Here is a 27,984-nt window from a genome sequence, read left to right as displayed (position 1 = left end):
CTCTCATTTCTCAGAAAGTATAAATACCAGCGCCTCAATCCGTGAGACAGTCCTGGACTTAAGAGCTCACGCACTTGGCTCCGATTTCTTTGAATTTCAATTTGTGAAGCCTACCTAGTGATAGTGCATTAAATAATGAATTATTCCGTTTCAAAACAGATTTAAGCTAATGAAGGCATGCATTGGATAGTAATTTTAAACGTTTAGGATATTACAATTTTTCAGACAAGTAATAGACCAATGATTCAGTTTCTGAAAGTGTATCATAAGGGTATAAATTCGAAGTAATCAATTCGTTATAGGCCTATTTATTGATTTCTTTTTGAAACAGCGCCATTTTATGAAAATGTGGTCGTATTTAATCATATCTACATTAATTATTTGCCTCTGTGCTGAAACATCTGCTCACTCGTTTGAGACTGAGGAGATTATACCTGTACGGCTGACTGGAAGGACCGGTGGACGAGTGGCAAAGAGGAGTGAAGGACAACTCAGCTTCAGACTCACGGCTTTCGGCAGGAATTTCACACTTAATTTGACACCGGACAGCACCTTTATATCGCCAGAATTGAAGGTATATCGCATCAAAGTCAAACCACAAGAAAGTCTTGCGTCAACCACCAACCAGACAGATCTTTATAACACCTTGAATCAAACTGAAGAGACTGGAGCAGATTTATTAAACGGTTGTTTTTACACCGGCGCTGTTGACTCCAATGAGGACTCTATTGTTTCTGTCAGTTTATGTCGTGGGATTTTAGGATCATTTATTACAGATGGTAAAGAATATACACTCGAGCCTAAACTTTTCGGCTTGGGAACATATGGAAAGTTAACCGAGCAGCTGCATGTCATTAAAAGAAGACGTTTTACAAAGTCCCCGCAGGTCTCTAAACAGCTGTCAGAAATCAGAGACGAACATCAAAAGTCGATAATCCAGATGCCGTCGTCTAGGCGCACGCGCTTTGTCTCCACGCCAAGGTTTATAGAGACTTTGGTGGTCGGTGACGCTTCCCTGACACATTTCTATGGAGATGAGATCAAGGTAAGGGCTCACACGTGTGAATAAAGATATGTTTATATGTTTTAATCATTTTGACAGCTGAAAAATGTGTTTCAGAATATGGTAGTTGGTCTAAGATGTTTAATAGCTGGTGCAAGATGATGCAAGCTAGTCATTGTCTGGTTGACCAGCTATCATCTTACAAAAACCAGCCTGACCACTTTCAGATGGCATGCCCGACTGGCAGCTGGGGTTTGCTGGTCGAAGATGGTCTACCAGCTTGCCACAGCTAATAAGTGTTTACATAGGCCTACAATATAAATAAGAATTTTTTTATTTTTTACCTTTAATAAAAGCTTGCTAAAAAAACAGCTTAAGTTTTGACTTAAGATTGTGTGCTGGTCTTAGCTGTTTTAAGGTCTCATCTAATTTAAGATGGTCTCCCAGCATGGCCAATACTGGTTTTGCAGGTCAGAAAGCTGGTCTTCCAGTCTAACTAATTTAAATTTGCCCCAAACCCTGCTAAAACCAGTCAACAGACAAGACAGACTATGCAGGGAGTCCATCTTGCAAATCATCTTAGGTTTACAAATACTATTTAATAATATAGGCTACCCCACCCTTTGAAGTCACATTGTTGTTCTTATATCGAAAGAAGGATAAAACCTTTAACAGTAAGAGCTATTTAGTGTACCTTGAGGGACATGTCAAAATGTATATAGACTACAGTTGTACAAGAATGAGTCACGTTTCATATGAACTGTACTGTACTGATCTTTACACCCACTTATGATCCACCACCCCCTGAAATTCTCCTTCATTGAGTCATCGAAAAACTGATTGGAAAAGACTAGAGTGTGAAAAAATGCACTGTCTGGGTCGGGATCATGAGGCAGATAGCAATCCAGATGTTGATATTGGGATCCAAATTTGCAGATTCCTCAAAGAAATCCATGGAGGACCAGCTGCTTCTACTGTTGACGTCAGGACTTTCCAACAAACAAACCACATATTTATGTGGAGAGTAAACAAAAAAAAAATCTCAAGAATAATCTCTATCGGCTAGTAATTATTCCCATTATTGAAGAATATTGAATGTTGTATTATATACTGTAAATGGGCAATCAGTACGGGTACACATTTTGACATTCCTGCTAAAAGTAGTCAATAATCCTGTCTCCATTATCAAAATATTCACTTTTTTATTATGCATTGTCTATTGCAGTGTACTACATTTGAAAAAGCTGGAGATTTTATATTCCACAATAACTTGGTAAAATATGCAGAGTAAAACCCATTCCATTCCAGCAGTTCTGAACTGTCCTGCCAATGATGTCATGCTTTTACATTTAAAGGTGCAGTAAGTGATTTCTGAGAATCTTTGTTGAACGCTGTTGATATTTGAAATCAACCCAAACAAACACATCCCTCCCTTCATTGCTCCGCCTCCAAAAATGCATGAACAGGCATTGCAAGAGCGGATGTCTCTGTATTATAGCAGAAGGGAAGCTTAAAGGTGCTCTAAGGCCGTGTGTCCACCAAAGCGTTTTTAGCCGGCTGAAAACGCTAGACGCTCTGCTGAAAACGCCTAGCTCTGGGCACTTGAGAGCGTTTTGGCAGCGCTGCGTTTTTTCAGTTGAGATGATTCGTTGCTATGATACAGAATATCCGCAGCACAGTTTACTTGTAACTGATTTCGTAGATAATTTGTTTCATTCTAAAAAGGTATTTTTCATCCATTTTGTTCGTTTAGCTCTGCTGGTTGATGTCGTTGTACAGAAAGAATGTTGTGACAGTTGGTCGGTGTGATATTTGTCCCGCCCCTCCTCCACTGTGATTGGACGGCTGTGTAAAAAGTGACAGTGATGTGCGCAGCGTTTTACCCAAAGTTGAACAGTTTTCAACTCTCAAAATACATGCTCAGCGCCTCGTTACACTCATGGCGTTTAAAAAACGCGGCGCTCCCATTGAAAACAATTGGAATTATACGCCAGGTGCGTAAAAAAACGGTTTGGTGTACACACGGCCTAAGCACATATTTTTTAGGCCAAAACATTTTTTGTCACATACAGCAAACATCTCCTCACTATCCGATAGCTGCCTGTCCCCTGAACACTCTGTAAAAAAAAACTCGATCTCTGCAGACATCTCAGGCTCCACAAACGGCAACAAAAACAAACTGTGCTAACCCGCACCATGAAACATAACAAACTGTTCCAGCCAATAACCAACAAAAAGGATTTGGGGGGTTAGTGTGCGGATGAGGAAGAGGGAGGGTCTAGCTAGCCTCCGTTTTGTTTGACAATACTTTAAACGTCAACAAGATGTGACGTCACCCGACATCGCTTAGAGCACCTTTAATAAAGCTTCCTGGAAAATAAAGTTAAGATGACGAACAAACATACAGGACACAAGAGTATATACAAGCAATAGTTGATTGTTAGTAGCCAGCAGCACACACTCAAAACCAATGTTACTCATGTCTGTTTTCAGGCCTTCCCGCTTCAGTCTCTCCAGTGCTGGAAACCTTTTCTAATATTAACATGGGTCCTAAAGTTCTTGCCTGATCATACCCCTTCCTTTTCCATTGATATTCCTCTGACCTTTTCTCTTTTGTAATGCCTCTCAGCCTCTTTCTACAGTCTTTGCTCACTCTCTCTTCTCCTCCATCATAAGTGGACACGCCCCCTACTGCTAATTGGCCACAAATTTGTTCTGGTGCTCGGTTAGATCCACTTTCAACAGTGTTTCTTAGAAATCGCTTACTGCACCTTTAACATTATGCTGCACAGTTGGTGAATAGCAAGCTGTTGGTTTTCTCTCTTTAGCACTACATGTTGACCTTGATGTCAATGGCTGCTCAGATTTACAAACATCCCAGCATTAAGAACTCCATCAACATAGTGCTTGTGAAGATGCTGATCGTGGAGGACGAAGAGGTTGGACCGTTAGTCTCCAGTAATGGAGGCGTCGTTCTGCGTAACTTCTGTGCCTGGCAACAGCTCTTCAACCCGCCCAGCCACCGGCATCCAGAGCACTACGATACAGCCATACTTTTTACTAGAGAGGTGAGCAGTGATTTATTATGTATTTTATGGGATAATGATGAAGTGAGATTCTTGACTGTAGCTGAATTTAGAATAGCCGTCCCTTGTTAAAAGAAGTACACATAAGCATACTTTTTTAATGATGAAGTTGCAATTTATTATTTACAATACAAATATTTTAACTTTCAATATAACATGCAACAACATAGAACTACAGTTCAAATGATAACTTTACAAGTGCTTTAACATGTTAGTCAAAACATCAAAATAAGTGTACTTCTTTACAGCATGACAAAAGATTGTTAAAATAATCACAATTAAAATAAACATAATGATTTAAAGGGTTAGTTCACCCAAAAATGAAAGTTCCGTCATTAATTACCAGAGGTGTAAAGTCCATGGGTCAGAAAGTAAAAATCCTGCCATATGTTTATGAACTCAGCCAGCTGATTTCACTAATAAATAACTGGCTTCACTAATCTCCCGGCTGAAAAACTGTGCTAATTAGCAAATCCAGGCGATTGAAACAAAATACTGAGGAGGACTTTTACTTTCTGAACCTGGACTTTACACCTTTGTTAATTACTCACCCTCATGTTCCAAACCAGTAAGACTTTTGTTCATCTTCATTATCAAATTTCTGTCCCTCCATTGCAAATAAGCGCAACTACCACTTTGACGCTTCGAAACGTTCATAAAGAGATCGTACAACTAATCCATATGAATTGAGTGGTTTAGTAAAAAATTCTGAAAAGACACGATCGCCTTATATGATGAACAGATTTAATTTAGGCTTTTATTCACATATAAACATTCATCAACTCCCACATCAGTTGTAGTAAACGGAAGCTCAACCATGATCGCTTGACGTGCGAGAACAAATGAGGTTTATTCTCGTGTTGCGCAGCACGTTTGTTCTCATCAAGCTGATTCGTATAAGCTTCTGCTTATGTTTGCTGATCAATGTTTATATGTGAATAGCTGTCAATGGAGGGACAGAAAAATCTCAGATTTTCTACAAAAAAAGATTTGTATTTCGAAGATGAACGAAAATCTTACGGATTTGGAACGACATGAGGGTGAGTAGTTAATGACGGAATTAAAATTTTTGGGTGAACTATCCCTTTAAATATGAGCTTGAACTGTCAAAGAGTGTTTTGAAAAGTGTGTCAAAAAGTGTATGGTGCATTGCTCATTACTAGAGCAGACGTTATGGCATATTGAAACCGAAAACGAGGCTGAAAATAGGAGCAGACGACTAGCTTCTCTGAAAGGTGAACACATGTGAGACCGGCTCTCAGACTGTGCCAAGGCCAGATGTGCCTTGAATCATGTGTGTTTTGTGGTCTTCTGCTTTGGAAACATTTGTCTCCATCTCGGATCTCTGGGCAAAGGATGGAAAAGACTCCAGTCATGTTTTTGAGATACATTTCAGACGCCACATAGTTACATTTTCTCACTTCATAGGTCTGCTGTCTGCCAAAACTATTTATTTGCTTGGTTTTATGATGGAAACACTGGCAAATATGTTTTTTCGCTCTTACTATTAAGCAGGGACCTGGAGCTGCAATACGAATGACATTTATTTTTATCCTAAACTGCCTTTCAGGACATTTGTGGACATCAGAGTTGTGACACATTGGGTGTAGCTGATGTTGGAACCATGTGTGACACCAAAAGGAGCTGTTCTGTTATTGAAGACAATGGCCTTCAGGCCGCTTACACGACTGCCCATGAGCTAGGTGTGGATGTCCTCTTGTAAACACTAAGCAATTGTTAAATCGATTGGACCTTCCATAATTCGATTTTGTTCTTCTTTCAGGCCATGTTTTGAGTATGCCTCACGATGACACTAAGAACTGTGAGCAGCTTTTTGGACATCTAGGCGAGCACCATATCATGGCCCCTGTATTCACTCAGTTCAGTAAGGCCTCGCCTTGGTCCTCCTGCAGTGCTTTGTACGTTACAGAGTTTTTCGACAATGGACATGGTATGTGCACAACATTTTAACTGGGTCAATGACGTGACACTTTTTTATTTTTTCATCTATTAATTTATTCAAATATACGTGAAAAATGCATTTCATATACTGTATACAGCGAACAGCATATATACGTGAAATCATTTATTCTATGATGAACATGTTTTTAATTTATGAATAAAAATTCATTTTGATATTTCTTGGGTCATAAAGTCAAAAATCTCAGAGTGATACAAATGTCCTGATATCATAATGAATAAAAAAAGAATGAAATTCATGAAAATAAGTAATTAATTTGGCATAATATTTATATTTATATATAATAAATAAATATTATTATTTATTAGAAAAGTTATTTATTAAATGTATTATTATAATTATGTAATATGTATTATTTATTACAAAATTAATATTTAATAAAACAGGAAATTATATCATAAAAATGGGGTCATTTCTGATAGCATTTCTTGTTTTATATTAATGCAGACCCTCATGATTGTGTGTCAGGGTATATTTTATATTATTATTCGATTATTATAAAATAATATTGTTTTATTATTTTTATGACAAAACAAGGTTAGTATGTCATTTGGTGCCACTCTCCAAGTAATATTTATGAATTAATGGATCTAAAAAAATACTATTTGTCTTTAAAAGTACATTTAAAAAACTTGTGTAAAAAAATAATGATTAAGATATCTACACTTACGCCACATTACATTTTTAGAAAAGTTTTTCTAAACCAGCAAGGAGTACATTTGTAAGAATTTGTCACTTGTGTTTTAATCCTGATTTTTCCTTTTCTTATGGATACTCTTATTTGTCAATGCCCCAGCTTCAATAAATGGAAGAGTTTGCTACAGCACAGGAAAAAGATGTTTGTGAATGCCTTTAAAAAGTCTGCTTAACTTATGCATTGAGCGTCGAAGGGTTCCCCTCGTTTATAGTTAAACACTTTTACGTCACCTTTTCTTGTGATTATGTAGATTCATCATTTTCAGTTCCTTTCCATTGAGTCAGAGATAATGCTTTGCAGTCACTTTACTCCAACTCATAAAAAGGAATGTAACAAATGTTTTCTTTCCACCGGGCCACGTCTCTTTAGTATTGGTCTTGCACGTTTCCTTTTTAACTGCTGTATCAGTTGAAGTGGGCAGTGGCCCATGTTCCCCACGTGCATTTCTGCTCACTCGTGTTCTTCCTCGCGGCTCACTCCCCCAGATGTGCATTCCTGCAAGTCTCCCTAAATGTCAGCTCCAGGAGCCCAATGTTCCTACTGTTTCACAATCCTTTGATTTCATGATTTACTACCCTCTAACTCTTCCTCTGGATAATAACAGGAGACTGTTTACTGGACACCCCTGAGACGATAGTGGCCTTACCCACTGAGCTGCCAGGCATAACTTACAGCCTGGACCGCCAGTGCCAACAGATATTTGGAGAGGAGTTTTCACAGTGTCCCAACACTTCAGCCAGTGAGGTGTGCAGACAGCTCTGGTGTCAGCAAGAAGGGCAGTCTGTGTGCACAACCAGGAACGGGAGTCTTCCCTGGGCGGACGGCACAAGCTGTGGCCCCAACACGACCTGCCTGAACAGTGTATGCATGTCCTCAGACGAAGTCATGAGGCCTAAGGTATTTGAAGCTACTCTTGAGTAACACAAATAGGATTTTTAGCCTTTCATTTAATTATTTTATCAGTACTAGGAACACAGAAGATTATAAAGAAAAGTTAATAAAAGGGTCCAACAGAATCCTTCAGAAATCATTGTAATATGCTGATTTGCTGCTCATTAAACATTTCTTATAATCATCGATGTCAAAAACAGTTGTGATGCTAAACATTTTTGTGGAAACTAACATTTTTTTTAGGATTCTTTCATGAACAGACAGTTTAAAAAAGAACAGCATTTATTTGAATATTTTGTAACATTACAAAATAAAAATGTTATAGGAACTTTTAATGTAATGTCTCTTTGCTGAATTGTTGTATATAAAGTATTACAAATTAATTCTGACCCCAAACTTTTAGCAATTCATACATACAATGACTTTTCTACACCTTTTTTATAATGAGCTTATTTTTAAATTTCTGAATTAAAAATTGATTAATTTTTTTATGAATTAATCATTTGTGATAAAGAATACTTTTGCCACTAAAATATATTATGTCTAAAAATGAACCTGTGAAAAGAACTCTATTAGTGAGTAGAATGACAAAAATGTTTTTGAAAATCTTGATAAAGATTTATAAACACATATATTCAAGGTGAAAGGAAAATATGTTTTATTTTTAAAATGTTTTTTGGTCATTAGTTTTGCTGTTTGGTTGGGTGACACTAGTGTGACTAAAATCACACACAGTAGTCTGACATTCATTTGGTTGTGTGGTTCTTCTGGTTCAGCCAGTTGTGGATGGAGGCTGGGGCGAGTGGGGACCATGGCAACCATGTTCTAGATCATGCGGAGGCGGTGTGATGTTCTCCTACCGAGAGTGCAGCCGGCCATCTCCTCAAAACGGTGGAAAATACTGTGTGGGCCAGAGAGTGAATTACAAGTCCTGCAACAAACAGGCCTGTGAAAATATCCCAGGTGTGTTCTTCTCTTCAGTGTCAGTTATTTCATGTTGTGTTATTATACTAGGTAACAATTCTTTACTATTGCAGGGAAAAGTTTCAGAGAGGAACAATGTGAGAAGTACAACAGTCCCAATAACTTCGATGTGCATGGAAATGTGAAGCAGTGGATACCAAAATACGCTGGAGTGTCGCTACGGGATAGATGTAAACTCTTTTGCAGAGCACGAGGCAGCAGTGAATTCAGAGTATTTGCACCTAAAGTAAGTTGCACTTTTTTATTTTTTTATTTTTTATTGTGAGCACACTTAAAGGAGAACTCCGGGCAACTTTTAAGTTAATCTTGATCGTTATATCTTTGTGAGTACTGTCTATAGAAAAAAAAACGAACCGGATTGGTGCTTGCAACACGGAGCTGTTCCCGCAAATGCCCAGAGCTCCAACTCAGCTAAAACGGCAGTTATGGGGGCATATACATAAAGAGTGTCTTTGTGCCTCTTAACAGACACAAACTGCAATTAAAATGTCTGTCCAACATGAACAGGGCCCTTACATGTGAACAACATGCGTTTAGCAACTTAGCCATTGTTTAAATTCACCTAAATAGTGTTTTAGACGGCTAGCTGTAGTCTCGCGCTGAAGTCCCGGGGGAACTCAGTTGTAGTCAAAGGTAAATAGCAGTGCTGTGTAGGTGAAGAAGAAATGGTTCACGTTTGTGCCGTACAAGGATGTCTACACAGACACAACACAGCGCCCAAATGGAAGGATAAATAAAGTTTACATTACCTCCACAGTGGTTGCACCCGTCTTCGTCCACGGAATCGCTTTCATCTTCAACCGGCCCTGCTGTGTTGTGTCTGTGTAGTCATCCTTGTCAAAGTGTTCGCTGCAAATGCGGTAATCTTTAGCGCGTAGTACTTGTATGGGAGTTTGCGCATCAAGTTGAAGTACAACTAGCCACAAATGCTGTTGCCATAATTCGGAACGGCACAAACGCGAACCATTTCTTCTTCACTTGTGAGCAACTCTCCGATCATCACTCTTCACACACTACGCTCCTCCCACCTGCACACTGCTATTTCTCTCTTTCGCGCGCACGTGCGATCAGCGCCGTTTTGCTACAGCGATTCTCAAGAATTGTTGCAGTTTCGAATCACCAGTGCACTGAATCGAAAACTGTTTCTTTCGGACCCGTCATCTGAGAATTTATGATCCCCGTGGAATGAAAGAATTTACGTCATTGCGTCTCTATATGAAGTCATTGCGTGATGACGTAAAAGAACTGGTGAACGAGTTTTTTGAACCGGTTCATTGAAACGAACTGTCCGAAAGAACCGGACTTCCCATCACAACTATTTACCTTTGGCTACAACTAAGTTCCCACGGGACTTCAGCGAGAGACTACAGCTAGCCGTCTAAAACACTATTTAGGTGAATTTAAACAATGGCTAAGTTGCTAAACGCATCTTGTTCACATGTAAGGGGCCTGTTCATGTTGGACAGACATTTTAATTGCAGTTTGTGTCTGTTAAAAGGCACAAAGACACTCAAGACAGTTATGCCCCCATAACTGCTATTTTCGCTGAGTTGGAGCTCTGGGCATTTGCGGGAACAGCTCCGTGTTGCAAGCTATGTCTTTTTTCTATAGACAGTAGGCTACTCACAAAGATATAACGATCAAGATTAACTTAAAAATTGCCCGGAGTTCTCCTTTAAATTTACATTTAGACTTTTGGCAGATGCTTTTATCCAAGGCAACTTGCATTGCATTTGATCAGTTCTTGCTTTCCCTGCGAATCAAACCCATGACTAGGGCGGGTATCGAGTTCGAAACTTTTTAGGTAGCCTACCGACCGAATTGCCTCGATACTACAGAGTATTGAAACATGTCTATTTTTTCGGTATCAAATTTCGGTACTTAAAGTGGTTAATCACGTCAACGTCAGTGAAACAATAAGCATGCAGCATGATTGGCTGTGGCGGAAAAACACTAGTTTACGCGGCTGTCCAAAGACATGGCTCGTCGCACGTGAGGCTGTAGTGTGTGTGTGTGTGTGTGCGTAAGCGTCCCAACCCAGATAGATAGAAAATATGTGGAAATAATTTTATAAGTGTACCTACCCATGTACCGGACTCGATGCCAGAAGCACGCGATGCAATATTTTCAACAAGACAATTGCTGCCAAGACCAGCAAAACGATAAATCTGATAAGGCACTTAAAAGCGCACAGAACACACTTGAGAGTAGAACATTTATCCGTCTTCGACTGCAAGAACTGGAGCGCGTCACAAATGAACCGAAACTCAACTTATAAGATACTTGCCTCACAGACATGAGAAATAGGCCTATAGACGGTCAATTTATGTGTACTTTTAAACGAAACAATTAGAAATAAATGGTTTGATTATGTAATCCACTACTGCAGGAATGAAAGCTAACACATTCAGTAAACATTTGTTTATTAATAAACAATCAAAATATCTCCTTGCTATTGTCACCCGACACATCCAAATAATTCGACTACTTTTGCCAGTGCTTTGCAGCAAGCTTCATGTGTGCTGAGCGTGACGCATATATCCCACACCCCAGTAGCCTATATTTAATTCAATTCACATTTATTTGTATAGCATTTTTCACAATACATATCATTTCAAAGCAGCTTTACAGAAAATGCATGTGTCTAAATTACAATTTAGATTCTGTTATCAGAGGTGACTGTGTGTAATGCATTTCAATTAATTTTCATTCAGTTTCATTGTAAGTTTATGTTTTTTCACTGTAAATTATGAAATTCTTTTTCACTTCCAAAAACTTTTCATGTAATTATACAGTTAAATACTGTATTTAACTGTAAAATTACATGAAATGTCCCATTAGATTAATTACAGTATTTCAGCATGTAGACTAAGGGAACTTACCGCTAACCAATTAACAGGTTTTTACCATAGCATTTTTAGTCTTTTACTGTAAAAATTATTATAATTTTTTACATTGTTTCAATCTTAGGTAATTGATGGAACCCTATGCGGTCCAGATACCACATCCTTCTGTGTGCAAGGCCAATGTATCAAAGCTGGTTGTGACCTGGAGATCGATTCTAATAAGAAGCTCGACAAATGCGGAGTGTGTGGAGGGAATGGTCAGAGCTGCAGAATGATATCTGGCTCGTTCAATAAAGTCGTGTAAGAATATCTCACTGCAATTTTTAATGAAAAAGTTGGTTCATTTTGGCCACAGTAATCTAAATCTCACCTGTTTTTTTTTAGCCATGGATATAGGGACATTGTGACGATTCCAAGTGGAGCCACTAACATTAACATCAAACAGCAGAGCCATGGAAGTATACCACACGATGGATATTACTTGGCTATACGAAGAGAAAATGGCAATTATATCTTGAATGGCAACTTCTCGGTCTCCACAGTGGAGCAGTATATTCCAGTGCTTGGGGCTGTGCTGAAGTACAGTGGCTCGTCCACCACATTGGAGAGACTTCAGAGCTTCCACCAGCTACAGGAACCAATCACAATACAGCTGCTCTCCACCGCTGGGGAATCCATACCACCAAAGGTCAAATACACGTTCTACATTCCTAAAACCATGTCTTTCAGCAAACCTAAAGACAAAAAGATGGCTGGCAAACTGATCCATCCCTTTGGGGTGCCACAGTGGGTCTCGGGCGAGTGGACTGAATGCTCCAAAACGTGTGGTTCAGGATGGTCTAGGAGAAATGTGGAATGTAAAGACAACGCTGGCTTCTATTCAAACCACTGCAATAAAGATCTCAGACCTTCTGATATCAGGCCCTGCGCAGACCTGCCATGTCCCATGTGGCAAATAGGACCTTGGTCTTCATGCTCACAAACTTGTGGCCACGGTGAACGCCAGCGTAAGATGCTCTGCATTGATTACACTGGGAAGATTGTGGAACCGGAGAATTGTGACACTGCCAAGATGCCTCAGTCAGTATCTGAAAAGTGTTTCTACCAAGAGTGTTGAGGACATCGTCCTGCCTTTCAAATTATTCAGAGGTGATAAGACGTTCCTGTGAAACAATATACAGATTATCATTTGACCGTGCTTCAGGTTGGAGCAGGAAATATTCAGCTTTAGGTGGAGAAATGGTTGAGCTGTGTGGAGTGAACTTGGTCATGGATATTGCACGGACTGATCACTTGGGCTTTGGTTTTCCAAATATACATGTATATTAATAACCACTATTGAAGTTTTATCCAATAGATATCTACCTCAGCAAGCAATGCTGTTTCCCTAACTTGTGTCTCACAATTACATATAAATTAGTTTTCAAAATGTCATATTTAATGATTCTGAAAAATAGAAAACACACCAAATCAGCCAAGACTTTTACATTTATCTCAGACTGACTTTTTTAGGGACAGAAATCATTTAGTTAAAACTTATTTGTATTTTGTATGTGCACGCTAAGCCACTATGAAGGTGCTATAATTCTTTATTGATTTACTTTGATTGGGTGATTGGGTCAATAATTATTGACTTTTACTTTTTTTATGGCTTGCATTTATCAGAGGTTATTTTCACTTTCAGAGTGGAAGTCTAGCAAGAACACTTGATTAAAGCATGATCTTAAATATATTAGTCCTATTTTCTTGTATATTGAAAACTGTATCAGAGTTACACAGTGGTTGAGTCTAATTTATTTCCTGGAACAATAATAATTAAAATTAAGTGTTAGATCTAGTTTAAATTTTACTTTTGAAAATTCCTCAACAAACAATGTTTGTGTCCTTTCGGGGGGTTATACAATGGTTATGTAATTTACCATTTACTATAGCTGTTCTTTGTATTAAACACTGTTTAATCTCAAAAGTGCACATAGCAAATTGTTGTGAATTGCTACGTGAATGAAAAGATGGAGGTTTGGAAACATCCTACCTTCCAGTGTTTTCATGCTTCATGAGTAGATGTCTGCTGAGATTTTGAAAGAGCTGTGTAGTTGAACGTTATTGAGAAAAAAAACAGTATAGAATAAAACTAAACTGACAAAAAGGTAATGCTCCTTTAAAATGATTGAATATGAATGTCCAGTTGTGTACATTTCATATATTAGTCATATTAAAATGCAGCAAAACATATCCCTTCAGTGAAGGACTGTACTTTGTTACTTCTTCATTGTAAAGCTATTTATTTTTGTAAATTTTTATTGTATAAAATAGATACAAATAATGCAATGTTTTCCAGATGCTGCTTTCTTTTTGTTTTGTAACTTATCAATGAAATGTCTGAAAATAAAAATGCCTAAACATTGCAAAATCATCTTTTTGGATTAATTTATTTAATTATAAAGCTAGACCGGAAGGGTAAGTGCAAAACATAAACCAATAGATATTTAAATTTAATATGAATGGCTACAAAAGTGTATGGACCAGCATAACGAGATAAGAAGGCTCTAATTTTCATAATTATATGAAGCCTGTATATGCATGCTAAGATGCGATTTGTAAAGTTCAGCTAGAGGTTAAAAACGATAACTAGATTCCTGGCAAGCTATAGTGTTGTTGACCTCAGTAAGGTTGAGATAGAGGTGGCGTTCCTTCATCCAGTACAAAATGTCATAAAGTCATTGAGATATATGCTGTGTTGTTGGACTGGAATGACTGTTTATCATCTGCACAGCAGTAATAGCAAAAAAGTCATGAGACTTTATAACAGGGCACAAAGATGTTACAGAACAAGAAAAGAAGAGGGCTAAGCACCGAACCCTGAGGTTCGCCGGCAGTTAGCTGGAGTGTTTCAGACAACTCTCCACTCCACAAAGCCTTGAAGAACAGTTTTCACAGACAGATCCTAAAGACACCTGTTTGTGGTAATATGAATATTTAAGTAAGGTTAAACTGAGAGCTAGGAAAGGTTAGAAACATTACAGACCTTCAGCAATCAACAGACAGTCTCAACTGTATAATTTAAATAAAAATTAAAATCATTACTGCTAAACATGCCTCTGAAAATCATCACTGCCAAAGAAACCTGATGGTCTACTAACACTGTGGCCCTGATGTGCGGCTTGGAATTGCAAGAAACATATTTTGGCATTGCATTCAAATAGTAACAACAACTCCAAACTTCGGTCTCTGCCTTAATCAGATTGGAGTTTATTGGGCCAACATAGCCTCAGAGTTTTTTCCCTAATTTTGAAGAAGTATTCTTTCCTAAAAGAGGGGCCCCTTTGAGAGAATGTTTGTTTGATGGAAAATCCTATTCCTCAGAGAAAGCACATGTCTGAGAGGCAGCTGCTCTCTATCTCTTAGAAAGGGTTTTGCATGAGTTTGGCTCTGAATGAGATGCATCTGCTACAATTGTTACATAAATTCGCACTATATCTTCTGTCTAGCTCTTCCATTCCACTGATAAAATGAACAGAACTGCACTTTTAAAATGAAGTGTAATCTCTAATAGTTTCACATATTGTCAAACTCAACTATTAACATTGTGAAGCCCTGCATTACTGTCTGTTTAATTTATAATTATTCATAGTAAATACTAAAATTATATACTTGTATATGGGCTGATTGCTGAACACTTTTATACCAACATAATAGTGTAACAAAAGTGTTTTGTGAACTGTTAATTGCTTACCTACTTCACCAGACATCATGTTCTCATAAACCGCCGCATAAGAACAGACTGCAAATTAGTATGTTGTGCAAATCTACCATAAGGATGTGGAACTGAACTTTCAACAACTCGACTCAAAAACACAAAGCAAAAAAGTATTTGCGCTAAATTACAGCGACACACAATGTTCTAATATGCAGTTACTATTAAGCCAGCACTTTTTTATCCAAATTAAATTATCCAGATTAAGTGCCCGACTTAGTAAAGCTCACAAAGTTCAGAAAATGAACCAGTTGAAATTTTCAAGAAACCAGGCCAAGACAAATCTATTGTGTCTCTGCTGAGCCAGTGGAAATGACCATCAATAAAAGGAGATTCATTAATTTTCACCTGTTGTTATATAATCATGCAATTATCATTCTCTAGGGTGCATGTTTTCATAAATTGTTTCTTTTTAATTACAGCTGTTACAAGCTGTTATAACTTTCCAACGCTATCTCACGACCAATTCGTACGAAATTTGTACGAGTGATTAAAAAGTGGATAATTCTTATGAATTTGTACAACCTCACTCGTACGAATTTGTATGATTTGTCTGAACCCACGTGATGGGTAGGTTTAGGGGCGGGGTCAGGGGTAGGTCATTCATACAAATTGATACGAATTGGGCAACTCGTAAAATATGTATGATTTAGCAAAAATCGTACTAATTCGTACGAGTGAGGTCGCATGAATTCGTACGAATTAGCCACCTCGTAAAATTCGTACGAATTGCCGTGAGATCGGGCTGAACTTTCTTACGTGATTATTGTTTACTTGTTGTTTACCAAGCACTTTTCAATCAAAAATGAGTTACAATACTCTGCTTAAAGTATGTGCCTTGCTCAAGGGCTCAATGATGACAGATTTGTGTTGTGCGCTCAGAAAAATTCCTATTCTCACATCAACTAATTGCTATTTTCATGTAGACCCTTGAGCATAAAGACTCCAAACACACCCTTATTTGTTTCTAAACGAGGCCACGCAGTGAGCTAATGCATTGCAAAATGCATAAAAATATATAAATCTGTCCATTTTTAAGTGCTAGGCAAACAGCATAAGAAAAAAATAGTTTTGCCATCCAGTGAGGACTAGAAAACTATTTGCACTCCCATTCATCTCAGTGGCACTTTCTGGAGTAGTGGTTGATTTGAAATCTGCCATATTTCCTCATGGTAGCCTATGGGCATTCAGTACTGTTGCCAGGAGCCAATCACTTGAACTATACATGCCAAGTGATTAATGACTGCAGAGCTGCAGGAAAATGACATCATGACCATGCTGATTGCCTGACGTCAACTCTTCACTAGCGACTATGCCGAGCTGTGATGTCAAAGGCAGCAGACAGTGAAAAATGTCATTTGTTGTTTTTAAGAGTCCTCCAAAAATCTATAATATATATTTATTTTGTATTTTTATAGTATTTATATATCATTTAAATTCTGCTTCCCAAACAATGTATTATTGAATGGCTGCCAATGAAGATGCTCTTTGCAGCCAAGTAGTGGGCTAAAAACAGCTCTGGGCAGTCTGAAATGAAAAAAATTATATTAAATGATTACATAGCATACCTCAGATTGATGAACAAATTACATTTTTAGAAATAAGGTCAGACTCAGCACAAGTCTGTTGTGTCTCTTCTAAGAGACATTATATACAGTATATCTGAATATATTGAGCATATATGTATATATATAAAAAAATCTGCGTTGGGGTTAACACATTAGTGAGTTACAAAGTATTGCTACTTAAGTAATAATACTAGAGAACAAGTAGAAGTACTGAAAAATAACACGACTCAAGGAGTAAATAAGTAGTTTGCTTAAAAACTACTCAAGTAACTACGTTACAAAGTACATTAGTATTATTTTTCTATTTTTACCCAAAATGGGGGGGAGATAGTGATATGGATTGCTAAACACTCACATGTCATCTGTTTCATTCATACTGGAAGCCAGGTGATTCATCCCTCACGCAGAAAGTCCACAAGTGAGATTCATATAGGCCTAAGTATTAAACTTATGGCATTTCAGGAAATGCCTATGGATATAATGAGGGGCAAAAAAGGGACGTTCGCCTAGCTCGGTTCTGTGATGCACGTTCGTGACTCTCCTGTTCGAACTCGTTCATCAAAATGAACAAATCTTTATTCGAGTCATTTCCTCCGTTGAATGAACGAGCAAGGCGAGCGTTTGTGCTTATAAAACTTAAACTTTTTAATTTATTTTTGAAATGACGATCGTTTCGCAAGATAAGACCCTTATGCATCGCCTGGTGTCGTTTAAAGCCATTTGAAGCTGCACTGAAACTGTCATTTGGACCTTGAACCGTTTGGTACCATGAAGTCCATTATATGAAAAAAAAAAATAGAATGTTTTCATCAAAAACCTTAATTTCTTTTCGACTGAAGAAAGAAAGACATGGAGATCTTGGATGACATGGGGGTGAGTAAATTATCAGCAAAAGTTTTTTAAAGAGTGAACTAATCCTTTAAACCCCTTTATCTAAACCTCTACACAACCGCCGGACTGGCGCGTCCTCCAGGTCTGTAGTTTTTTTTTTTTAACACTTTTCACTCGTGTTTGTAGTTCTAACCGAATCATCGTCCAACGCGCGATGGGTTGTGGGCAATATCAGCCGTTAGAATGTGCATCGATCTGAACTTCGGATTCTGACCGGATATAGTATCCGGCCCGGGTCTCTTTGGAACACTCATTTCAACATACTACAATTTGGGACGTACTAGTTCTATTTTCGAATACTATTTAGGACGGATAGTATGCGAATTGGGACGCAGCACCTATTTTCACCACAGGGGGACTTTAACTTTCTTCTCCTGCGTCTTATTCTTCTGCAGCACAGCTGAAAGGTTTGTTTGGGTTGCGCTCTCTACTGTACAGGCGTGAGTTTGTATTTCCTTCTGCCTCAGGCTTATTCATTTAAAGTAACACCAGGTAACTTTTCAACCTTCATAATATATTTCCAAGTCTCTTGTGATGGTACATCGACTTACAAGGTTGAATGACACGTCTGCCATAGCCTGACGGGGTCTGTAGCGTTTTTAATCGTACTTTTAAACTTCGGGTTTCGGGTAGTAACCGGCGAACAAAGAGAACTACAAAACTCGACTGCTTTACGGCATATACGTCTCTTCCACCACCACCCCCACTTCCTTAAAATCGCAGGGCTGTCAAGTGTCAAGCATTGAGCGTGACAGTCACTCATTTCGGTCTTTTGTCACGCTCTCCCGCCACACATTGCATTTCTCACGCTGAAAAACTATTTGTAATATATTTAATATGCCGCAGCGCCCAAAACTCTGGCCGCGCCGCTCTCACTGTGGAACAGGCATGAATTCAAGCGCGTCTCCTCTGGTGTTGTTCGTCTGGTGTTGTTAGCCAATCAGAAAATAGCACTATTGTATCTGGGTAACATTCAACGTAACAACCGGTGTCATTGGTTTTTTTGTCACGCAGTTTTTTTGTCTGCCTGACTATGTTACGGAAGCTATCTTATCCTCCGTTTATCTTCATGAATCAGGTAATGATTATTTGTCTTGCCTCAAGCTATAATGCAAATCGATTTGTAAAATTTGCAGATTTATTTATGGTAGCCTGATATTATAATATTGACGATATATGGTTATTATCTACCACTCAAACATTGCATTGAAGTATCATGTAGATTCAGTAAAACGGTAACCAATAGACTAGGCTACTATAATGACACTGGCTTGTAAACGTGATCATCGCGATCATTTGTCGTTAGAAAAAAAATAAAACCCATGAAATTATATTCATACGACATGCTGAAATATATGCCACTGTACCTGGGATGAAGATATTTCACACGCGACGCAAGCAGAACACCTGCATGTGACCTCCTCCTACAGTGATATCATATAGAGACTAGATGCCCTATTGGCCGCTGTGGCGCAAGAAATGTGGCCGCCATCTTAAACCGGTCATACTCCTATTTGCGTTGCATAGCAGCAGTAGATGCCAGAGCACTGTGCAGCATATTCCTGCTCAAATCGGCGGACCATCACTTTTTTTTTACTTTACACAAGTAAGATTTAACATTTAACATTACCGTACTAGTTGTATTTTGTGAACAAAATATTCAATGTGTCCTGTATCGTAGCTACGTGTATGACCTTTGCAGCAAAAAAAAACCGTGTGAAAATCAGTTCGGTATTCAGTGAGATATGATTAATTAAATGCGTTGACAGCTCATTGCACCTGCCAAACAGATTACACGGAGCGGAGCGGGAAACCGGTGGCGGCCCCACGGCTCGTCCGCGCCAATAGGCAGTAGCGGTCGATAGGGCGTCTATCTATATGATGTCTATGTTCAGGGCTATCGTGGTTGTCAACAAATGCACGATGACAGAGTTTACGACAGTAGTAGAGGACAATACTGTTTCCCAACTGTAGGGGGACTCCGAGAGCAAAAGTTACCTGGTGTTACTTTAACTTTTGTTGTGACAGGGCTTTTACATTTGACAAAAATATAACTTTTTTAAATTTTATTAAAAAACATACAAGCAAGCCCAGCTCAGGTGAGAAAAAGTAACGAGAAAGTAACACATTACTTTCCATAAAAAGTGACACAATAGTTACTTTTTTAGGGAGTAACGAAATATTGTAATGCATCAACAGTAACTTTTCCCAACACGAACATAATCATACAGACATCATCCTCCAGGATGCACATCTTCATAAAATCATATAGAAGTGCACATGAAATAATAACATAAATAAAGCATTTTACCCTCGGAAAATTATAATAGTATGTGCAAGTATGATGTTAATTGTGGAAATAGTGCATCATGTCTTCAGTTCAGGAGGGAGACAGTGAAGATGGCTTACCATCAGCCATTGCTGGCAGGCACACAAATCGTGATGAAAGGTGAGCTAGGGCGTTGAGTTTCCCATTATAACTCTGGTTAATCCAAGGAAAAGGGAGTATGGAAAATCAGTTGAATCAGAGAACCTCTCCACATGCCACAGCAAGTTTGTGTCAGAAGTTCAATAAGCATTTTAATATGCAGCATTTAAAATGTTCTAGCTAATCATTATTTTCAGGTCAAACGTACAATACTATTTCTTATACCCAATTTGTGATCGAAAAAGTGGGTAAATTACAGAATAAATTTGCTTTCATAGAACAATTCAAGCACCTAAAATGACAGTGTCTTGCATCAAAATACAGTGGACTGCATCATGTATGTAGCTAATATGTATTTAACAGATTATAAATCAACCATTGTTTATATCCTGTTTATTGTCCAGATGATATGACTCTTTAAAGATGTGCTGGCCTCAGTAAAGTTAACCACCGTCTTTGTGACCAGATTAGTCTTTTGGTGGAAAAATTGTTTGGAATTACTTCTGCAAACCTTGTGGCAATAGCTTTAACAGCTCAATACGTTTAATTAATTTTCAAGCTGTTGTTATCTGTAAGTGTGGCTTTCTCATTGAGCAACAGCCTTTACGATTTACAACACTGTCCATGTGTCTTAAAGAGACAGTGTCACATTTGCATTAAATATTCTGTACAATTCACATATTATTGGACCCCACCCCCCCCCCCCCCCCACCTAATTATTGTCTATGTACATTTTTCAAAAGCACTGAACCTGTATGTACAACTTTTCAGACATTATGCTATTCTAAATCTGCCAGAAGGAAAGATTTACTAAACACTTCAAGAATAAGACTCAGCTTTGCAAAAATCCTATTAAATAATTCTTTTTGCACCGACTTCTGGAAAATCCTGATGATGATTTTGGCTTTACTTTCTCTTTTATGATCACACAATAAAAATGGTTTATAAGCTAAGCTCCTTCCTGTGTTGACAAAGTCATTACTTTATTAAATTCCATTAATGAGAATTATTCTTCTAAAAACCTTATTTGAATTGTACTCTTTCACATGTGTCCTCAGGTATTTTTTAAGGTAGCCTAACATGCACTATATGCATGTGACCAGATACTTTTAAACTTTACAGTTTAAGTGTTTATATATTTACTTACATTTTATGCAGTAAATTGCAGTGATTAGCATGGTGATTTCCAGTTGTTTTTCTTTTTTTCAGAATTTGAACCTGAGACAAAGGGAAAGGTCAGGCTTTGATCAAGTTTTAATTATTTGCTCTTGTCCTGGTATTTGTTTTCCCTTGAGTAGTTACAGATTTTCTGTTTTTCTTTTTACCCGCATTACATTTTGACAACTGTGTTCTATTTAAACAACTACAAAAAGGTTACCTCAGGCTTAGTTCCGCTCTTTATGCACAAAACACTCAAATATCTTGGACATGTTCATTATTATGAAACATAAGAGATTCATAACAAAGACATTAAAATTGAATCAATTTAATCAAATTTTAACTTATTTAACGGTGGATAGAAATAATATGCTTCACATTTGCTTCACTTTGTCCAATAAAATATGTGCTTGGTGCCATGTGAACAACACACAAATGAAATAAAGGCATAAAACAGCAGGATCCCTCTTATTTAGCAGCTCTAATTGAAAACGTGTGTATCAAAAATAAAGATCAAAAATATATTTCCTAATAAAGACATTCTCTCACACTTCATGCAGTTTAAAACAGTCCTAGTACTTTTTTTGTTTTTCTATTGCTACAATTCCATTTGTAATTAATTTCACAACTTTTTATTGTTTTATTTTGAGAACATGGAAATGTTGCACGGTCATGATTTACGCAGTAAACTCTGGAATGAAAGATTCCTACATATTCTGAAACATTCTAAAACCTTTACATCCGTACACAAATATATTGAATATTGATAATGAGACAGTGCATGATATTTTCGTATATTTAGAAAGTTTGAATTCACTGAGTTCATTTTCATCTTTCAAATTTCAGTCTTGATTAAAATTTCATATATTTGATCAGCCGCATGGTAAATGCACACTGAATTCACCAACAAAAAATGCAATGAAACAATGACTGAAAATGACTGTGCACCTTCAAGCAGATTTATTCCACTGCAGTTATTAGGTGCAATGGAAAACCCAACCGGACATGATACCAGTAAAAACCCCTGTGACACCTGTGACATATTTTGTTATAACGTATAGAAGTTATAACGTATCCCTTAAAAACAGACTTCTGTTGGTTCGATCAAAACACAGACAGGAGAAAGTGAAAAATAGTCTTATTTGATGGGTTTGGGGTTTAGAACAAAGGAGAAAAATGAATGTTATAGACAGACATGTCCAGATTTTTGGACTAAATCATTCAACTGCCATTTAATTAAGTGTTGTGCAAGTTGATAGTTCAGGAAAGATAATAAGAAAAATCAACAAATGTTTTTATCACATATGTTTCACACAACATACAGCAAAGGCCAGATGTGTTATTCTGCATTCAAAAATGGCTTATCAAATCGCATATAAAATGGAACTTTTTTTATTGTTTTGCTTTATTTTTCAACATCGCCTGCACTCTCGCATGCCTGCATTTTATGGGCTGAGTTTTAAACAACTGAAGTCAGCACTTAAATACACTTTCATTTGGCATACCTAATTTATTATAGCATGGATAATTTCATAAGCAACTGAGTAGAAAGTCATTTATCTGATCACTACTGCTGAAATCAGCCTGTTGTTACCATAACAATTTTATTTCTGTAGTTTCATTTAGGTGTGGAAGGACTGGAAAAAGCTAAAGTTACAGTTTTTTTAATGCATGCAATAAAACTTTACGTTCTCTTAAAGCAGGATAAACTGTGCCAAGAAATTATATAGATTCCTTTCCTTGAATAATGAGGAGATAGATATCACAAACTAAGCCTGATAAATGGTCCTTTTTATAACAGTCAATGTTCAGGTCATGCCCCCTGCAGGACGTAAGTATTGGTCTTAATAAAACCGAAAGACATGATCCTACTGTTACTTCACTTTAGGCTTCTGTAAGAAGGGCTGTAAATAAGTTACATATGGAAAGCTAGTATAAGTGGAAAAGTTGAAAACCTGTTCTATCACGTGAAACAGAACTGGTGTAATTTGATTGATAATGTAAACATGTTTAGACATTGATTTACAATATGTTTTTAACTCAAAATCTTCAGAGCAAACACACAGTGGCTCGTAATTGGCTTTATGCCCAGCTGCACTACTTCCTGAACTTCAGCCAGCTCCTTTGTTTCCTGTCTGCCATAATTGGACAAACTGATTAATCCAGGTGTGCCTGGCCTCAGTAACAATAATCAGGCACACCTGGATTAATCAGTTTGTCCAATAATGGCAGACAGGAAACAAAGGAGCTGGCTGAAGTGCAGGAAGTAGCTAGTGAAGCTGGGCATAACGCCTGTTGAAGACTTAAGTCTCTCTCTCTCTCTCTCTCTCTCTCTCTCTCTCTCTCTCTCTCACACACACACACACGCGCACGCACGCACGCACGCACGCACGCACGCACGCACACACACACACACACACACACACACACACACACACACACACACACACACACACACACACACACACACACACACACACACACACACACACACACACACACACACACACACACACACACACACACACCTGTTATGGTGAAACCTGTTTGTGGAGAACATAATTTACTCACCCTCAAGTCTTTCCAAACCTGTATGAATTTCTAAAATATATTCTTTTGTTTTAAGCACAGGAAAGAAATTCCGTGTTTCAGACAGACCGTAATTTTTTTGTCAGTGACTTTTTCTGAACGTTACATCTTTATGCCAATTTATAAATTATTCATGCACTCATTCAACCGAAAACACTGATTCATTCAGGAACGAGACGGCAGTCCCGGAGAATCTTAAAGTCGCTGCTTAATTTGTGTTGGAACGGTTGCCGAAACAAAACAGACAAACACAATAGCCTCTGTCTAAAACGTACGTTACTCAATATTAACTTATTTTTTATTGAATTGTAGGCTACTGTTGTACAAGCCCACTTGGAATCTGCTGTTTTTGTTTACCTGGCGTCGCGCCTGTAGCCCACAGCAGTTTTTGACATTCTGAACAACAGCACCCTTGTTCTTGTGATATTGCTGAATTTATACGCTAACAGCCTCTAGATATGTTTAAGCCACGCATTTTACAGGTACATATCCCAACATTATAAAACATGACATTTTCATAATGTAGCAAGTTCCTATCTTGATACAATGCACATGGGCTACACATGAAAACATTTTTTTTAAATTATTTACTTTTCATTACTGGAACTATTGAGTCATTGAAGAGAGCTAACAACTCGATTGAAATAATAAGTGCAAATATAACTGTATATGAGATATACAGTAGGCTAAGTAAGATCTAAAGGCACCCTGAAGGCTATTACTGCAAGGCTCTTTACACAGAGTGCTGGAAAATTCCTTTGAGTGAGCCAAGAGAATGTTCCTGTGATAAGACCAGCCACTGCTCAGGGTGACAGAGCAAATAAAAGATTCTAGATCATTTCCCTGCAATCTACAGAGATCAAACTGTTTAATGAGATGCATAACCACAAACTTCAGCACACGTTTATCATTACACACCCATAATGAGATGAGACTGTTATAAATATATGTGTCTCCTTTTACAGATGAGAGAATTTGTGTGTGTGTTTCTAAAAATTGCCCTTATATGGCCCTTTTAAACACTTCAGTCAAAAGTGGAAAAAATAAAAATTTATTTTTCTTTTCAGCGCATCACATTCACACGAATATATTACATTTTAGAATATATTCAAGTCAAGTCAAGTCACCTTTATTTATATATATATAGGCCTACAATACGGATTGTTTCAAAGCAGCTTTACAGCGATAACAGGAAAGTAATGCAACAAAGTTTGTTTCGGCTGTATAGCAGAAGAAAATAGTGTCATTGTCCAGCTTAAGTATAAATTCAGTGTTGATTTATTACTGTTGTAAACAAGTTATTAATTTAGTTCATTTATCTATAGGCTGCAACTCTGGAGAAAACAGTGATGTCATCGTCCAGCTCAATAGTGTCAATGCAGTCAGATCAATGTTGTTATAGGGGAGACCGGGTATGGTTGTAACACTTTTTGCTTCAGTAACTATAACTCACTGAATTTTGTAGCTAGAGTTCTCAAACTTTTATACAAAGTACCCACACGTGTTCACTACAAATCAATCCAATGCAATCCTCTACAAGAATATCACAGACCTTGTGAGGTGGTGTCAAATACATGAAGTACCTTCGTTACAACCTACCCCAATACTGGGGTAGGTTGTAACACATGCTGGGGTAAGTTGTAACAATTACACAAAAGAAGCAAAAATGGATGCCACACTATAAGATATGCTTCAAAAACATGTTTATTGACATAAAAGAACAATTTCTCAATCTGGAACTCTGGAACAGACTGTCTGATTTTGTGTGTCAGAACTTGTGTGTGCATGTGTGTGTGTGTGTGTGTGTGTGCGTGTGTGTGTATGTAAATGTGTCTACTTGAACAAACTTACTTAACAGTAATACTTAACAGTATACAGTATAAACAAACTACAATTTCTAACAAAAAAAACATATCTATCTGTGTGTGTGTGTGTGTGTGTGTGTGTGTGTGTGTGTGTGTGTGTGTGTGTGTGTGTGTGTGTGTGTGTGTGTGTGTGTGTGTGTGTGTGTGTGTGTGTTCTTAATCAGAGTCACAGTGCTGACAAATGAATGCTGGTAACCCAGGAGTGCAGGCTTTGTGGGCCCAGAGACTGCATAGGGCGCATTTTTCCCAGACCTCCTTCGGCTTTGAGTTGCCATATGGCTCCATGCACACAACACAAAAGTTTTCCTCATCTGAGATGTCAGAATCCTCAAAGTTCAACATTTTCTTGGTGGGCTTTCTCTCCTTTTTCTGTTTCTTGCCTTTATTCTTACCAACGATGCTCTGTCTTTTCTTTCCTCTTTTTTTAAAAGACTGGCAGTCACACCTCTGTTTGTCTTTCTTTTCCACTGCCTAGGCATTCTATAAAAATATTAAAATCAATCAGTTGTATGATAGGGGATGGTTGTAACACTTTTTCAAGAAGTGTTACAACCCACCCCACCCCTGTCAGTCACTGTTTAGCTAGCTGTATTAGCATACTAGTTTGAAATTAGCAGGGGCAAACTGCATCACATTTTGCCTAAGAAACTACATTTTAATCTAATATAAGTCAATCTTATTTATCTGCAATACTTTAGATACTAGACAAAAAATAGTCTTGGTCAAAAAAATTACTTTCTTACCTCAAAATCAGTTTTTTCTCGATAAGTTCAGATTGAATCAGTTTTCAGACTTGACAACCACCATGCGTTGTCAGGGAGACAGTAGGTAAACATTGAAATGATCACATGACTCCTATCTTATCCCCAATTGGCGGAAATGCTGATGTTACAACTCTCCCCGTGTTACAACCATACCCGGTCTCCCCTAGTTATATTGCTGTATTTTTGTGTGTTTTTTACAGTGCTTTTTGATCAAATATGAAGCAGGTAGGCTCAACAATTAATAATTTTTTAAAAAAAATTAGAAGGAAGATGATAAATGAAAATATTTTTTAGCCTTTGACGCAAAAACTCTGAGGATTAGGTAGCCTATGCCCGGGTATAGGCTAATAGTTAAAACATCGAGATCTCATTCATAAATGACAACGATTCGCCTGCGTCTTTTAAACCTTTGACAAAATCACACCGAAACATTCAAATCTTGGCCCTGCCGCTAAGCCAGAGAAGGCAGTTAGGCTATCACTTATCATTCAGTATAGGTAAAGGTAGCGTGAAATCGCAACAAACAGTCATTTCAACCAGTATCATTATTTCAGTCTTACAAATATTCATATTATCACAGACGTACTGGTTTATAGTTTATAGTTTTTAAGTTTATAGTTTGGATATAAACAGTAATCTAATTTAAACTAATCTATGGTAGCGATAAAAATAGAGTTAATCATCATTTGAAAGTAACATGGCCAGTATATAACGATTGTATTGATTACATCTTTACACCACCAGTTGGCGACAAGTGACTGTTTAATAATGTAGGCTTGTTTGTAATTTAAAGGGGCATTCAGCAATTATTTCAACTTAAAGTGATACTTCAGCTCTGGGAAGATTAATGTGTATTTAATAGTGATCATTTATATAGTAGAATTGTGAAATTATTTTTGAAATTGAAGCATTCTAGACTGAGAAAAGGTAGAAAATGTATTTTTTACTCATGGAGCTGAAAGACAACAACTCCCAGAATGCACTTGCTTTGCTGCCCTTAGGAGGCCAGGCTAACCACGCCTACCGGTTACAGGCGGCAGTATCCGAAAAATTTCTCCACACATTCTCTAGGCTATACATACTCTAGTAACAGTAAAGGTTTATAAAAAGAACCACAACCAATGTGTTATAACTTTTAATAAAAAAGATAATTAATATTCACACTTTTACACTCAAAGCTCTTCCAGAGCTTCAGCTGTTTCCTTATATTCACAGTATTGCCCGTCAGGAGCTGGATATCTCCGTCTGATATCCTGGACAACACATGGGCAAAATGAGACGATAGTCTTTACCAAGTTGCTCGCATTGCAGGAACCATTCCATAAAGTGACGATAGGCTGTTAGGCGATATTGTCTACAAAACAGTAAGCACAACGTTAGCAATGCGACTATTTGCACACAGTATAGTCTACTATCATAGATTTAAATATAACAACAATAGCTCTGCTGACTACGCGGGAAGAACATTGAGATAATGCC

At 37.7% G+C, this 27,984-nt stretch overlaps 1 protein-coding gene across 1 annotated transcript; it reads left to right on the top strand.

Moving 5' to 3' along the window:
- The first annotated feature begins 45 nt into the window (after window positions 1-45).
- LOC143716308 (A disintegrin and metalloproteinase with thrombospondin motifs 8) lies at window positions 46-13,898 on the top strand. The gene is made up of 9 exons (XM_077208791.1): window positions 46-1,045; window positions 3,832-4,071; window positions 5,660-5,792; window positions 5,873-6,040; window positions 7,372-7,664; window positions 8,435-8,621; window positions 8,696-8,868; window positions 11,613-11,788; window positions 11,873-13,898. Exons 1-9 carry the CDS (start codon window positions 341-343, stop codon window positions 12,603-12,605), a joined length of 2,808 nt encoding a protein of 935 aa, XP_077064906.1. The 5' UTR covers window positions 46-340; the 3' UTR covers window positions 12,606-13,898.
- The last annotated feature ends 14,086 nt before the right edge of the window (window positions 13,899-27,984 follow it).

This window comes from Siphateles boraxobius, unplaced genomic scaffold, assembly GCF_051911475.1.
Source record: "Siphateles boraxobius isolate OS27281-9 unplaced genomic scaffold, OSU_SipBor_1 6, whole genome shotgun sequence".
NCBI classification, from domain to species: domain Eukaryota; kingdom Metazoa; phylum Chordata; class Actinopteri; order Cypriniformes; family Leuciscidae; genus Siphateles; species Siphateles boraxobius.
The sequence above is the reverse complement of the archived record's forward strand: the minus strand, read 5'-3'. Positions and strand labels throughout refer to the sequence as shown.

Excerpts from the sequence above, each read along its gene's own strand:
- LOC143716308 (XM_077208791.1), top strand. The coding sequence starts at position 341 with ATGAAAATGTGGTCGTATTTAATCATATCTACATTAATTATTTGCCTC. Across the intron at positions 1,046-3,831 it reads TCTATGGAGATGAGATCAAG|CACTACATGTTGACCTTGAT; the intron begins GTAAGGGCTCAC and ends TTCTCTCTTTAG. Across the intron at positions 11,789-11,872 it reads GGCTCGTTCAATAAAGTCGT|CCATGGATATAGGGACATTG; the intron begins GTAAGAATATCT and ends GTTTTTTTTTAG.